Source organism: Panonychus citri, unplaced genomic scaffold (genome assembly GCF_014898815.1).
Source record: "Panonychus citri isolate SS breed McGregor unplaced genomic scaffold, ASM1489881v1 Contig00141, whole genome shotgun sequence".
NCBI classification, from domain to species: domain Eukaryota; kingdom Metazoa; phylum Arthropoda; class Arachnida; order Trombidiformes; family Tetranychidae; genus Panonychus; species Panonychus citri.
Window position 1 is genome coordinate 2502710 of NW_026515546.1, and position 16303 is coordinate 2519012.

General features: G+C 29.6%; 3 protein-coding genes across 6 annotated transcripts; 2 read left to right on the plus strand and 1 right to left on the minus strand.

Moving 5' to 3' along the window:
• Positions 1-7: 7 nt before the first annotated feature.
• Positions 8-1822, plus strand: LOC128395112 (zinc finger CCHC domain-containing protein 8-like). The gene is given in 6 exon segments (XM_053355514.1): positions 8-159; positions 278-495; positions 567-646; positions 733-856; positions 936-1336; positions 1339-1822. Coding segments are annotated over 6 exon segments (1137 nt in total). The 5' UTR covers positions 8-148; the 3' UTR covers positions 1642-1822.
• Positions 1823-1927: 105 nt separating this feature from the next.
• On the minus strand, positions 1928-3247 carry LOC128395111 (mitochondrial import inner membrane translocase subunit Tim17-B-like). The gene is given in 6 exon segments (XM_053355513.1): positions 1928-2122; positions 2205-2317; positions 2467-2565; positions 2568-2658; positions 2836-2935; positions 3050-3247. Coding segments are annotated over 5 exon segments (366 nt in total). The 5' UTR covers positions 3076-3247; the 3' UTR covers positions 1928-2122; positions 2205-2267.
• Positions 3248-3765: 518 nt separating this feature from the next.
• LOC128395100 (uncharacterized) lies at positions 3766-16028 on the plus strand. 4 transcript variants are annotated; one of them, XM_053355500.1, is made up of 3 exons: positions 3766-4060; positions 4135-5066; positions 10829-16028. In XM_053355500.1, the coding sequence occupies exon 3, from the start codon at positions 11935-11937 to the stop codon at positions 13411-13413; it is 1479 nt and encodes a 492-aa protein (XP_053211475.1). In that variant the 5' UTR covers positions 3766-4060; positions 4135-5066; positions 10829-11934; the 3' UTR covers positions 13414-16028. The 4 variants fall into 4 exon arrangements, with proteins under 4 accessions (XP_053211475.1, XP_053211476.1, XP_053211477.1 ...); XM_053355501.1 differs by having other exon boundaries at positions 3766-5066; positions 10829-13422; positions 13589-16021; XM_053355502.1 differs by having other exon boundaries at positions 3766-5066; positions 10829-13422; positions 13673-16017.
• Positions 16029-16303: the final 275 nt, after the last annotated feature.

Here is a 16303-nt window from a genome sequence, read left to right on the forward strand (position 1 = left end):
CGCGAGTTTGAGTCTCCAAAACAAAACAAAATGAAAATTTTTTTGTTAATTGTTTTTAATTATGGATCAAATTAATTAATTGTTGTTCCTGGATTATTAACTTTATTTATTGAATTTTTTTTGCTAAATTAATGTATATTGTCTTGTGATGCCACCGAAGTGAGTCCATGTCGATGATTTTTTGGTTCTGTGATTACTAATTTGTGGTTTTTCTTTTTTCTTTTTCTTATTTTTTGTCTCTTTTTCATTTGTTTTTTTTAAATCGATCTTATTGAAGACGATATTTTGACGATGAAAGGAGCGCCAAACCAGGTATACTTAGCGATGAATTAAGAGCTGCCATTAATCTTCATGATGATAAGTTACCCATGTGGATATATAAGATGAGGGTTCTTGGTTATCCTCCCGGTTGGCTTCAACAAGCTGACATTAGTAATTCATCATTACAATTATTTGATGACACTAGTCAAGTTCATCAATCAACTACTTCCCAAGGTGATTATTGCCTTAACCTTTATTTTCTGCATTGGTTATTAATCCATTTATTTCAATTTTGTTTCATTTAGTTGAAGAACAAGCTTTCAATCCAGAATGTTTTGTTGAATTCCCGGGTTTTAATGCTCCTGTTCCAGAAGGAGTGAAAGATGTAAGTTGTTCAACTTGGATTCTAATACTAATATCGATAAAATTGCTTGATTTGGACTAATTTTCTCTTCAAATCTTTTCAATTAGCACTGTGAGATTCTGGGAATGCCTCCAATGCAAGGTTTCCAACAGCTTAATTTCGTTAAACAAACGATTCTCCCACCGAAGCCTGTCCCATATAAACGGATCAAATTGTCTAAAAATGACTCTGGTTAGTCATGGATTTTTTTCTTTTTCATCCAACCTTTTACAATCAGAATTATAATACTTTCTTAATCAATATTTCACAGATACAAATAATGGTTCTGTCTGTTTAGATGATGATGACGACGAAATACAAATTATCGAACCAAATTCGGAAAAAATAAAAACAATTATGATCCAAGATGTAGAAAAGGAAGAAGGCGAAGCAAGTGACTCAGATGATGAGATAATTGCCATTAGTAGTTCAATCGAAAAGCCAAAAGATCATCAAAATTCATCCATATCAATTATATCAACTTCAAGTGAATCGAAAACTAAATCGCCAAGTCCACGAAATGATTCAATTATCTTAATATCTCCAACTAAACCAGATTTAAGTCTTCCATCAACATCATCAGCATCTCAACAATCACCATTACTATCTCCAACAACAACAGAATTAATTCAAAAAATGTCGAAAAAGACAAACAAGAAGAAGAGAAATCAACTTTAAACGAAACAACATCAATAGAGATTCAGGGTGAAGATAAACAATCAAATGATAATCCGACTTCTCAACCAGAAGATTCACCTTCATCCACAATACAAGAACAAATTAAATCACCTTCAATGCGACTAATTGGTATGGGCTGCCCGACACCCGCTGATATTGATTGTAAAAAACCTCCGTTAGAAAAGTTTGCCGTTGGAATGGGAGAATTAATTTACTTTGAAAATCTTCCAACATCAACTGGAGTTTTCGATAAAATGAGACATGTGATCTTTAAAGTTCGTAAAAAACTTTCCGAATGAAAAGACTTTTAATTTACTAATCATCTCTTCATTCAATTTGTAAATTCATTCACATTTTCCTTAATTTTTTTCATAGAAACATTTATACAAATACATTAACATGAATTCAATCACTTTGAAAATGTACAAAGATTTAAATTTAATCACATGTGATTATAAAGCGACCAGGATGATTTTATAATTGTTCATCAGAGTTTCATGATTCTCAATTAATACTAAAACAATCATTTTTACTAAGTATTAATTTATTTTTGTTTAATTTGATCAATGAAATGTAGATGAAATATCGTATATGAAAGTTGTTTATGAGAACGAGCAAAAAAAGGTATTTAGTTAATTGACTAAAATTAATTGCTGATGATGATTACTAGTGACCAGTAGATGGAAATAACTTTAGTTAAAGTGTTGAAATTACCTATTACCTATGCTTCCGACGAGTGTACAAATGGATTAACTCCCATATTCGGTTGAGAGTTCATTGCTAAAATAACATGAGAATAGAGGAAAAGAAAGATTGTAAACAATTAAAGTTCTTGGACTAATAATTAAGGTGAAACAATTACCTGCTGGTGCGAATGCAGCGGCTGAATATCTTCCCATTAATATCGCAACTCCTTCGATTAAAGCTAATAAAGTTCCCCAATAACTGCAGATCCTAACATTGTCATGGTACCACCTGAATGGAGAAACATTTGATTGAGTTAAATTAATTTCAGTAATAGTAATCCTAGCTTCGATCTTGTTGATGTAAAGATTAATATCTTGCATCACATCGATAGTTATCTTGATCTTATTGATTGACTAGAACAATCTAATGACACTTACTACGCACTGCGAGGATTCCACCAGTGGCTGCACCACTGATTATCGAATTCCATGGATCTTCTTTCTTTCTAATTTGAATCAACGCACAATCAATTGTGGAAAAGTACCTCCCCAAACAGCGAAACTTCCGCCTATCATTGGTGCTCGCTGTCTAATTGCCGACCAACTACCATAAAATCTACGAGACATTCCCTAAACAATGGAATATACAGAGAAAGAGAAAGCATTACATTAGTAACAAAGATAACAAAAAGATAAAAATTCTAAAAGAAAATTTTGAAAACAAGAAAAGAAAAAAATCTCAAGGTTAAAGCAGCATGTTCGTTACATTGAATTACCAACACATGATGAAGATGATTTAACACTTACGGATGGAGCATTTCTAAAACCTTTAATTCCTTGGAAAACACTACCACCGATGGCACCCATGGAAAAAGCACCACCACAATCGTCAACAATACGCCAAGGGCTAAAAGACCAACCAATAAAAGAAAAAGAAAAGTAAACAATTAATCAAAAATTATTCTTCTAGAAAATTGAATAAAACACAAAACCAGATGAGGAAAAGAAACAAAAACTTTACCAAGGTTCTCTGGTATATTCTGCCATTCCAATTAACAATAAAATAATTTAGACACCCAAGTAAAAGTAATAGGAACCCGTTTAATAAACGAAAACAATTAAAGCTAATTAGAAACAATTACATTAATCAATAAACCTTCAACCCTTAACCTTCAATCAAATGGGAATCTCAAACTTGTGAGAAAAACATACCGCCGAGTTGACAAAATCTTCCAAGAGATGGCATCATTTCGAATTTCGGGGATCATCGTTTAAGAAAAAATTGTAAACGAACAAAAAATTTAACCAAAAATGAATTAAAAATTAATCAAGTTAATCCATTTTCAACCTGTGTGATTTTAGTTAAACTTTAATTACAATTGACCAGTTAACAATTTAATCTACTTACTGGACTGTTCCGTTTATGATCAAATGTATTCTTGTAATTAAATCAATCAGAAAAAGTGGAGTCAAGTTCAAATCAATCATCAATTTGTTGGGTTAAAGGTGATAAGTAACAGAGACAAACAAAACCTTGTGATGTAAATTAAATTTAATTGTTTGATTTAATTGCAGGTGAAAATGGTGACAACATAAATTATTTTTCCAAAATTGAGACCTTGACCTGCAGAGTGTTAATTTAGAAAGTTAATTAGTTTAAAATTAACGGTAAGTTTTCGTTTCTCAAGTGTTTTAATTTCTCTTTTTCTATATTTTCTAACAGTAAGATTTTTTTTTTCTTACCAAGAATCCTCACTGATTGTTATGGCTAATTTTCTGAAATTTTTCTTTAATTTTCTTAGGTAATTATGGTAAACCATCTGAAAATGATCGATTGATTGAGTAACCACATTTGGAAAATTTCCACCGTCATCCTGAGATTCATCGATTCTTTCCCTTTTTCTGTTAACCTCATCTTGGATCTTGTAGTGTGTCAACTCTTATTTAATTTAACAACATCGCTTCTTATTTAACTTTTTTTCTTCCAATCAGTGTATATATTACGTCTAAATGATTTGTCATATCAGTTGAGGTAGGAAATTTTCCGTGACTGTGACTTATTGGATTCAATATTTACCATCGTCCATTTGATTTAACCTTGCAAAGCTCAATACAGAGGGAGAAAAACGATCAACACAAAAGAACTGAAAATATAACCGGAAAAATGGCTTGGAAAAAGTTGTAACACTTTTCAATACGGAAATTGATACAAGGACAAATTTATCTCGGATAATCTCGTCATCATTATTTCGTCATCACCGAATTACGTATAAATCTATCTTCTGATCATGGAGAGATCATCAGCAATCAACTGGACCGAGTCAAATTCAATTATCTATCGATAATTACTAAAGAAAACGTTGTCTGGAATATTCCCTCAAGTTGATTTCCAATCTTATGGCGATTTGAAGATAATTAAACTCCGTTTCAATCACAATTGAAAAGAAATGAATTCTATGTTACTTATGGTTAAGTGACGAAAAAAACGACCGAATTTCGTTGGAAAAGAAAAAAGTTTACCAAAGAAACAGAACAAGATTATATGACAGAAAACGAGAAGTTATCAGATTTACCAAAGACTATTAATAACCAACCTATTTAATGCTGACCATTCTGATGACCAATTGAATATTAATATTTTCTCCTTCTTTCAATGTAAATCATTTGTTTGTTTTCACAACTTGCTTTCCAATAGCATGGACAGTTCAATCACGAACTAAATTCTGACCGTGACTTTGTCAGTTTAATTCTAATTGTTGTACAACAATCAACATATTCATCGAAATAATTGTTACTTTATATCAAATTTTTCTCGAGAAAACTTTCTTTTCCAAATGTAAACCAAGGTGATCTTTTTTTTTATATCAATCTAATTGTCTCCGCTATTTTTGGTCTATTTACTGGTGTTGCTTCTGCCGTTTCTGTTAATGAAATCATCATCATCGACATGATCAACCATCTATCACTCATTTTATCTCATCAATACAATAATAACAATTAACGATATCTAAGTGCATCAAATAACAACAACTATCAAGGTAAGTTTATATTAGATTTTGTGTTATTAATAATTTACTATTTTCTTTGTGTCGATTGACAATGATGATAATAGAGTTTAGAATTGATTCAACCTTCCTAATTTTACCTTGATCATCCATTATTAATTAATTTACCATTTAATTTTGCTTCCTCTCTCATCATCTACATCCATGTTTCTCTCTCTCTCCTCTCTCTCTCTCTCTCTCTCTCTCTCTCTCTCTAACACTTTTTCATCTCACGTAAGATGATCTCTTGTTATGATTAGTTTATTTTTGATTAATCATAAACCTCAATACGAACCTTTTAATTATCATTTAATTGTTAGATATACATTTCACATTGATTAACCTTAAACTTTACTATCATTTACTCATTCTCTCAGCATGTTTGAACCATATCTGATTTCATGATAAAATTTTGTATCATTATCATTTCGATTTATGATAAACATCCGGTTCATAATACATGTATTCAGTTAACTGATCAACAACAACAATTGATTGTTAAATGATTGTCAGTCTAATATTTAACAATTGAATTGAAGTTCAACAATTCAATCTGTTGACAAGTTAATTTATAATCTGTCATCATATATCTGTGATCATATTAAATACTAATAATTACAATCATTATGATATTATTATAATACAATAATAATAATAATCTTGAAATTTTTCAATTTCATGCATTGTGATTGAATTTATTCATAGATGAAACATATGATTATAAATCAGAATTGAATACAAACAGAACTTGAATCTTGTTTTTTTTTAGTTTTGAAAAAAATAGAAAATCTTATGATTTAATCAGTAAATCATCTGATCTCACCTTCAATTGTCTAGCGATGATTTAATCAAGATGAATAACAAACCACAATTTCCAGGAAATCGCCGGAAATAATTGATGAAAATTCTTTGAGTGAATCTTCAATTCAGTCAACAATTAGCAAATAGCCTTGTTCTAATAACAATTATCTTCAATTGTATTGTTTTTAATGAAATATTAGCATGAAAATTTATCATTTTCTGACCAATTCTGAGTTTTTTTTTCATCAAACAATCACTACACTTACTGTTTACTTGTATCATCAGGTTCGTATATTATTAGCAAGAAAATGACCTTAATTATTGATTAACCTTATGCCCAGATCTCGAAGTGTTAATAAATTACAAATATCAAATTAAAGTGATTTACTTGACCAACCTTGAACAATAGTATAATTGTGGTGTAAGCCAATCAAACATGATAATGGTTAATCAGATTTGATTGTTTTACCTTTTTTCATTATTGACTGAATCCTTTTCCAATAATAATATTAATCATATAAACATTTATATAACTAAGTTCATTTACTCCAATTAGCTGATTGATTTTGATTATTTGTGCTCAATTACAATCATATCAATAACAATAATAATAATAAAAAAAAGGTAAACCATTCATACAGGAAACAGGATTAATGAAGAATGATGTTAATCAAGTTAGTTGATTAGTTAATCATAAAAAAAAGTTTGGTGAAAAATTAGAAACTTGATAAAGGTCAAAAAATGACTTTAGATTGTAAAAAAAGATCCGAGTAGAGGTTAATTATAATCATGATTAAAGGTCTCAATCAAGTTGCGATTTTGCTATTTTCAATCAAATCAAATCACAATCAGCAAATTGTGTATGTGTGCACTTAACTGTTTGGACCAAAAAGATTACTATTAAATTTAATCAATTGAAACTGTTGATAAGTTTATTAAGTAATCATTTCAATATCGCAAAATTTTGGTACTTTAATTCAGTTAATCAACAATCAATTTGATTGTAAGCTTAAATTGTTGTTAATATTATAACATAATCCATTATATCACTTTTAATTTGATAATAATGACATTGAATGATTTGATTGATTTACTTGGATTAAACTAATCCAATAGTTAAGCTCACCTTGTGATTATCAACAATTAACTTAAATTGTTGATTCGAAGTAAAAAAACAGGAATGCAATTTACTAATAATATCATAATTAAAGGTTTCTATTAGTCTTAATTGTTGATAATTTTATTATCCGACAATTGAACTTTTTGTTGTCGTTCTTGATTATTTATCTGATTAGTTAATCAACTGGTTAATCAATTGTTATTTGGATCTAATGATAAAAAAAAACTTTTTAATTGCTTATGATTTGATGATAATTGTTGACTATCGATATTTAATCATAATTGATTTCCGTTTTCATGTTAATCGTAATTATTTTCCCAATGTTGTGTTAGTTGATATATTTTTTTCAAGTGTATTTTAGTTAATTAATTGTTCAAAACAAATTGTACACTTAATTTTCACCTTGATATTGACTAGATAATAGTAACAATTAACTACAATCATTTGAACCACTTGATGAAGAAAGTTTTACAAATTATCAATATTGCAACAATTAGTTTATTGTTATCTGAATGTTTGAATAGCAAAAATTTGCTGTCATTTTTTCTTTCACTCAATTAATTTGATTTAGTTGATTAACTTTAATCATGATTCAAATTTAATTTAGATTCAGATTGAACTTTGAAACAAATCAAGGTTATAATGGTCATTTCGGTGAGAAAGTTAAATTAACTCGTTGATTGTTAATGATTTGGGAACGAGTTTCAAGAAGATAACTAAAGACAGTAGTATGTAAATACAAATTAAATTGCAACAATTAACTTAATTCTCATCAATTTTTCTGCTATTTTGGGGTTTCCAGATACCTATTTACCATAGGTGCTAATGAGATTCAAGGTTCTCAACTAATCACAATTAACATCCAACAATCAACAACATGAGAGACCAGTTTTGACCAGCCGATTGTTAACTTTCCCGATTGATCAATAGCTAATTGTTGTCAGTGATGAAACTAAATTTATCATACAATTACCTTGAGGATTTTAAGTTTCAAATGTGATAATTAAGATTCTCTGTATTAAATTAAATTAACACAGCAATTAACTTTGATCATCTCCAAGATTGTATTTTTCAATTTGAATTGATGGTGAAACTGATTACAAAATGATTAATGTAATTATCAAAATTGATGATTTCACTTTTAGTATAATTAATTTTCAATAGATTTACTAATCAGTCAGAATTGAGTTTAATTCAAATTGTTCAATCAACTACATAATCTAAAAGGAAATTAATTAATCCAAATCTCATATCGATTTACCTCTTAATCAATAACAAAATGTATTAATATTTAAATGATCAAGATCAAGGTTTCTAATCAGTTAATTTAAATTGTCAAATCCTTTAATCATCAAAAACATTTCAAAAGCCTTCAAGTCAATCATTAATTAATTGTCAATAATATTTCTTAATTTCGAGTCAATTGTTGATCTAAATTATTGATTCAATAATATTAACTTTTCCAATAGCTCAAGATTCAATTTAATTAAAAGATTTACTATTATTGGGCAATTTAATTTTCTTTGATCAATTATAATTGCGTTAAGATTAAGATAACTGTAAATTTAATTACAACGATTTACTATTTATTGAAACAAAATCTTATTTTCTTGTATATTTCAAGGTTAATTCAGTAAATTATCATCAAATTGCTATTAATAAATTGAATTAATATAACATTTTAAACAACTTGTTATCCTTGATTGTTAATAATTAACTAATTATCAATTGATTACATGAAAGTAACTTTTAATGAAAAGTGATTCTTAAATGTTAATATTAAACTTTGCTCCAATTGATTGTTGTTAATCAATTGAATTGAACTGAATTTTTTTGTTGAGAGTATTCAACTTACAATCACAACAAATTAATAAATAGTAATTGATCAGTTTGATGACAATTAAGGAAGTTCATCTAATTGAGAGATCAATGTATTTTTTTCATACTTGTGTAGGTGTTGATAGTAACTGGATTTAAGGTGAATAGTAAATTATTTATTTAAATTATCATGGGAATATAACTGAATTTAAGGTTGATTAACCTGTTGATGATTAACAATCAATCAGACTATTCATTTGTAAACAGTAACGGTAATCATGAGTTGAGAAAATCTCAGGAAAACAATTGGATTAAATCAATTGTGATAATCAGTTTCACTTTGAATTTACCCATTCAAATCAAGAAAAATCAATTTCAGCTTAATTGTTAATTTACAATTAGCTGTTAACTATTATCCGAAGCAAAAAGAAAACATAAACAATTGAGAAAAAGTAAAATTATTTCCTCAATTAAATTGAGACTATTAAATAATGTTGATTGTCAACAATTAACAGAAAAAAAAGAGCCTAAATTACAGGTAACAATTTGATGCACATTATGAACTTACCGCTAATTAGTTGATTAACAATTAAGAGACACTGTTGGTGAAAAAAAAGTAACCAACACAAGGAAAAATTCAGTTCATTCAATTAAATTGTTAGTGATTTGAATTAACAATTGATTGTAACAATTTCATCAGCGACTGAGTAATATTGATATTCCCGTATAATAATTGCTTGTTTTGATCATCATGATGATTGGAATCTCAGGAATTAGGTCATGATCATTGAATGACAATTAAATTAATGCTCGATTATAATAAACATTGGGAAAAGCGACTAAATCAGACAAACCCTTGTCTTAATCGTTAATTATATGAGAGAGAAAGTTATTGATTCTGTTTATCCAGTTACCTTATTTGTTGAATTATTTATTTTTACCAATGTTAATCAAATTAGATGATATTGATTATCTATCGGCGAAAGATAATTAAATCATTAGTAGTAGTACCTCAATGATCATCTTATTACTACTAACAAACTAACACTTTCACTGAAATTAATCAAACACTTAATAGAAACGTGAAAAAAGATGAAAGTAGCTCATAAGATAAAAGGATAAGAATAGATTAAATTATCTAGTTAATTATGGTGATGAGAGTTAATTGTTAATAGATAAACAGTGTTAATCCATTTTAATCTTAAATTATCATTACTGATACACAGAAAGTATATTAAAAATAGATGTACATTAAAAATGGCGACCAAAACTCTTGATTAACTGTAAATGTTTCTACATTTAGCGACAATTAACCCTTCTTTTTTGCTCTATCGTTAATTGTTTTCCCATAATCTCTCAATGGTAAATCAAATTGATTATTTGATTAGTGATTCGATTTGTCAGTTTGATTTGATTTTCCATCAAATAAGTACGAAAGTCAACACTGGTCATTGTAGAGATTTTTATTCATAATTATCTTAAGATTAATCTCTTGGTATCTCTGGGATTAGAATAATTAATTTATTAGTTTAAAGTCGTTGATTAGCTCGAATAAAGTTAATTAAAGTCAATTGTTTCAATTTCATTGCTGAATGGGTGAGAGGATGAAAAGAAAGAGACAATTTATCTTACTGTCTGTTTACCTTTCTTTTTTCTTCCATCTTCTCTTTCTTTCTTGCCTGTCGCTCTTTTGAAATTGATTCAATTTCAGAATCATGTTTATCTGATCAGAATTTGTGTTTTGTTTACATGAATTAACCTCACTTTCACTATTCAGATTAACTTATTTACTTCAATCAGCTCAGTTTATGTTTAATCCTCCACCATCATTTCCACTACGATAATTATTTCCACCATCACCTTCATCTTTTCCTCCTCCTTTTCTAATTTGTCTCCACCTTTCATATTAATAACTCTGGCTTAATCTTCATCTCTAACTTTCATTGTCATCATCTAATTAACTTTAATCATCGATAATCAAGTCAAACAATTAATTTCTTTAATTTTCTCCCAACAGCTCACAAGTTGCTCATCTCCAAATATCAACAACAACAACACCAACAACGTTATTGGCTCCCTCATTTCTCTCTCTCTCTCTCTCTCTCTCTCCTCACCTTCTCCCTCCATTCAACATCTACTTCTTGGTCTCTCTGACGATTTTCCTTCTCACTCTTGTGCCTCATCTGAACATCATCTCTCTTATTCTCTCACAGTTTCTCAATATTTTCAAATTTCCATTGAAATATCAAACAAATGACAACATAACCAATCATCTCGATATATTTTGCTTTCATCAACATCATAACTATCATCAAGTTAAACTTCAACATAATCAACATTGGAAAACCAGCAGAAAAAGTAAAAACAAGTTACCAACATTAACCAGTCGCTTAATTGTTGCTGTTAAATTTTGGTTTTGCAATTTTCTGTTGTTGATCAACTTTCACCATTCTCACTGCTCCCTTCATACAACTGCCTTCAAGCTAATCTGAAATTCAATTCAATTTAATAAGTTTCATTTGGTAATATGACGAGAATCAACTTGGATAATTTAGTTAACTTATTGTAATTTAATTTCTTGCTCTCTGTGGTTAATCAAACAAGTTATAGTTTTCATTTTTTAATTGTTGACAAAATTTACAACCAAATTGAAGATGGAAAAAGTTTCAAGTTGAATTGATTTTATCAACAACAGTAGTTGGATTATCATAACAAAAAAAAACTCACCATTAAATCAACAACAATCAACAAGTGCAATAACAACAACAACCATTGTTAACACAGAAATCCAATCAACCTAGTGAACAATTAAACTCAATCAATTTACTATCAGTTGACAAATATTTTCATTTCTATCAATCATGCTGACGATTGTGATTTGATTGTTTCGTTCAATTGTTGGTTGAAAATCACATTGAATTAACCAAGAAAAATATCAGAAATTCATCATCATTTTCTGTTACAATTTAATTCACTTTCATTCAATTGAATACACGATTAATTGTTTGAAACTTTTTCTCTCCTTCTTATTTACAGTTAGTTAACCACAATTCATAAGTGTAATTTATTTTTAATTGTAAAATTGTATAACTTTGTTAATTTACGTAAACAACAATATCGACAATGACTCTATTGGCAACCAGAATAATCGCTTTGATTGTATTGTTTTTTTTAACCTTGTTGATGGGAATCGGTCCAGTTATTTTGTTCCGTTACTGGAATCGCAGGAAACAGGCCAAGACCCTTGAAGTTACTGGTCGAAAAGGATCTTCCTCGAAAGGTTCAATGCAAAAATCGACTGCAAGTGCGGTTACACTTCAATTGTTGATGTTTTTCGGCGGCGGAGTTTTACTGGCTACATGTTTCGTCCATCTTATACCCGAAGTGAGAGAAAATTTTGACCACTATTTCCATTCCAAGGAAGGGCAGGCCTCATTCCTGGGACCCAAAGCTTCAGCTTCATCTCATTCTCATGATCATTCCCATGGAAGTGAACATGATCTACCAGGGGCACATGAAATTGATCCGGAACATCATCATCATGATCACGACCATGACCATGGTAATGAGAGTAATAGTAGTGATTCAATGGGAATTAATTACAACGGAAGTGAACCGGCAACCGATGAAACTGATACATCAGCCTCATTAAAAGCAACCACCGGTCATAAGCATAAACACAAAGTTCCCTATGTAGAGCTTGCAATTTGTGGTGGTTTTTTCCTCATCTATTTCCTTGAGGAGATTATTCACCTTTTAATTGGTAATCACCATGAAAAAGATGATGATGCCTCTATTGACACCGGATCGACCGTGATTGACAAGCCCAGACCAAGTAATGGAACTATTCAAATGTCCTTAAACTGTGAACCTTTGCCCAATGGTAAAGGTCAAAATCCACCTTACCTAGTGTCTTGTGTTAAAATACCTTCAGCCTCTCCTCATTATGGAACCATAGGTTATGATAATCATGGTGTCGATCTTAAAGATGATTCAGTTTATCCAGGATTCCGTCCAACACCAATCGAAGCATTTACCGATTCTCGAGGAAATATAAGTCCAACCTCGAGCTCCTTTGATATGCTCAATAAAACAAATTCCTCTTCCGCTTCAACAACCTCATCATTAAATCGTCAACCTCTTTCAGTCCGTTTTCTTCGTGGTTTTGTTACCATTGTTGCCTTTTCCGCTCATTCGGTTTTCGATGGGGTGGCCATTGGTCTTCAGAGTACAACCTCACAATTATGGACAATTTTCTTTGCCATTTCTATGCACAAACTGGTTGTCGCTTTTGCGATTGGCCTTGAACTCTACGAACAAACCGCAAGTTTAGCCTTAACATGGATCCATATGATTCTGTTTTCCATCATGTCCCCCATTGGAATCTTAATTGTTATTCTCACCGAAAGAGAATTCAAATCACAAGATAGTCCAGTTATCATCCTTTTAAGTGCCGTTGCAACGGGAACAATATTGTACATTGTTTTCTTTGAGATTCTCCAACGAGATCGATGTTCAAAAATTCCTGGAATTGTTCAACTTTTCATCTTGGTCATTGGCTTTACCTGTATGAGTTGTTTGACTCTTTTGGTTGATCATTAAAAGAAAAAGGTAATCATCATGATTATCCTTTCCTCTTTATCATCTTCATCATCATGACTCTGCTATTGCAAGAGAGATACTTTTACTTTGCAGTTTCTCATAAACTCTCTCTTTCTTTTCTTTCTTACTCTTCCTGTTTCAATCTCTTTTTCCTCATCATCTTTTCCGCATTTAGTCTTATTATTTATCCTTTTTTTCTTCTCCGTCTTATCTTCACCATCATCTTTTCTTCTTCTCTTCCGACGACATTCAACTTCAGAATCAACATGAAAACAATAACGCCAAAGGGATAACTCTGAATTGAAACTTGATTCAATCTCTCCAATCACTTTATCATCAACATGAAATAATCAACACACACAAGAAAAGGAATCAAGGATTTTGACCTAACCAACGAGCTACGGGCCTCAAACATATACAACAAACTTAATATTATCATTCTCATCATCATCATCATCATCATCCTACGTTCAGATCTCATCATGTTTCTAACCCTCTTTCTTTGTTTTCACAGTTAACATCAAATGAATGAAACATTTTCTATTGATCAATTTCAATATCAATGATAATCATTTCATGACTCAAGCAGATTTAACATCTACCTGTTCTTGCTGATACATCATCAACATACATTTGAAATAATTGCCCAACCATCAATAGCAGCTAAGGTCCGGTTCATTAATCTATTGGAGGACAGAATTAATAAAAAAAAGTTTATATCGCGATGAAAAAAAACAACCACCAAAGATTAACGATTGTAAACAAGATCAAGAGAGAGCATCTAAAGATGAGAGAGAGAGAGAGAGATGATCATCTAAAATTGAAGATTAAGATGATAACGATGATAACGATGACTTTGACCGAGATACCAAGCAACAAGTGTGAGGATAAAGAGGAGGATTAAACTCAAAAGGAATCGTATCTTTATAACGAGATGGAAACAAATTAAAATGATGATGCCTAAAGTTGATGATACAAATAAATTATCATCGTTTTCACGAAATCGTTGCAGCCAATATTATCAGAATCGTCTCCCAATATCATGATTTAGCGAAAAAAGGAAAAAAAAGAAAGTCAAGCAAAAGAGAAAGTCACAAAAAAGAAAGATCATCAAGAGGATAAACAACAGCATCAAATTCATTGGAGAGAGAGACGATGATGATGGAGGAAGATAAAAAATTGGTTCATACTGTCACCAGGTATGGAATCATAATTGAAATGATTACCATCCAAGCATGGATCATTTTCATCCTCATCATCATCGTTGTCACCATCTTCTTATTTCATATCTCTCTCTCTCTCTCTCACTCTCTCTCTCACTCTCTTATCATCTTCTCCCTTTCTGTATTTATCTTGTCTAATTTACTTGATGAAAGTTATTTAAAGAGATTAATTATTTAAATAACTTTTATCTTCATCTAATTGGTGAACCATAACTGTATCTACCTGTATTAACGGTTAACTAACTGTGCGTATGAATAGGTTAATTAGAGATAGCAAATTGATGACCACTTAACAATCACCGTAACAATTAACTTTCCATTGATTAAACATTACGATGTAATATAAGCATTCAGATTGACAGGAATTACAATATCTAAATTAATATCACAATTAACTAGTGAAACTCAATTTTTATATTTAGTTATTGAATTTAGTTGATTGTTGCAAATTATTTGTACCTTATTTTTTTTTGTTAATCAATTAATTAGCATTCCTAAAGTAATAGTATTTTAATTAATCAAGTTGATATGATATATATTTTTATCAATTACTGTTGATTAATTGTAAACATTTTCAATTACTCGATGATGATATTAACTATTATCAAACTTTTTTCATTAAGTTAATCATTTACAATCAATTTATTATTTGATTCTAAACAATTGCTTATCTTTCAGTCCGACAATTAAACGCACAAAAGCTTAATTGTAATAATTAACTTAATACAATTAGTGATTTAGTTTTTTTTTGTTTCTTTCCACAATCACAATTACCTTCATCAGACCAATTTAATTAGTTGATAAAGTTTATTGAGCTTATCGTTAACCATAAATTGTAATGGTTACAACTACTTTATTGTAATTAACTTTAATCATAATTAAGACAAACTTAATTTTAATCATAATCATTAACTTTTGAATATATTGAATATGTAATGTTGATTAAAAGTCAAATATTATCAATTAAAACTTTGCCTCTCTCTCTCTCTTTGCTGATTGTTTGTTAAATTGTAACAATTAGTGACAATGATTTATAATTAATAGTAACGGGTGATCATATTGAGTCTCGGTTTAATTAATTAGTAACAATAAGTAATCAATGACAAAGAAAAGGTGAAAAAAATAAACAAAGTGAAAAATTGTCCCAATCAACAATTAAGGTAAACAATAAACACCAACAACAATTAACTGATTGTTAAAGATGTAAATTAACTTATGATTTGAGTTTTTTTTTACTAATTATCTAACCTTCACAGTATTCTGATTATGCACAATTAATTGTTAACAATTATCGAGGTAATGATTGCAATTGCAATAAAGAAAACAAATCGAAACAATTTAATCATCAATACGAAAACAACAACAAAAAATGTAAATTAACTCAACAATTTAAATTGTAATTGTTATAAACTCAATCTTGAACTGTAGTTAATCAAGATTTCCAGGTCATCAGTTGATTAAAGTTAATTGTAAAGATTGGGTGAAAGTTTTTTCACTGAAACAATTAACAATTTTATCAACTTTTTTTCCAATCCAATGATTTACTTTAATCACTTTCAAATACATCAACAATTTACTGATTATCTGTGATAATTTTGATTACAATAAGATTTTAGACTTAAATAATTGGTGATCAACTGATGAGAAAAGTAATTGTGATTTTCTTG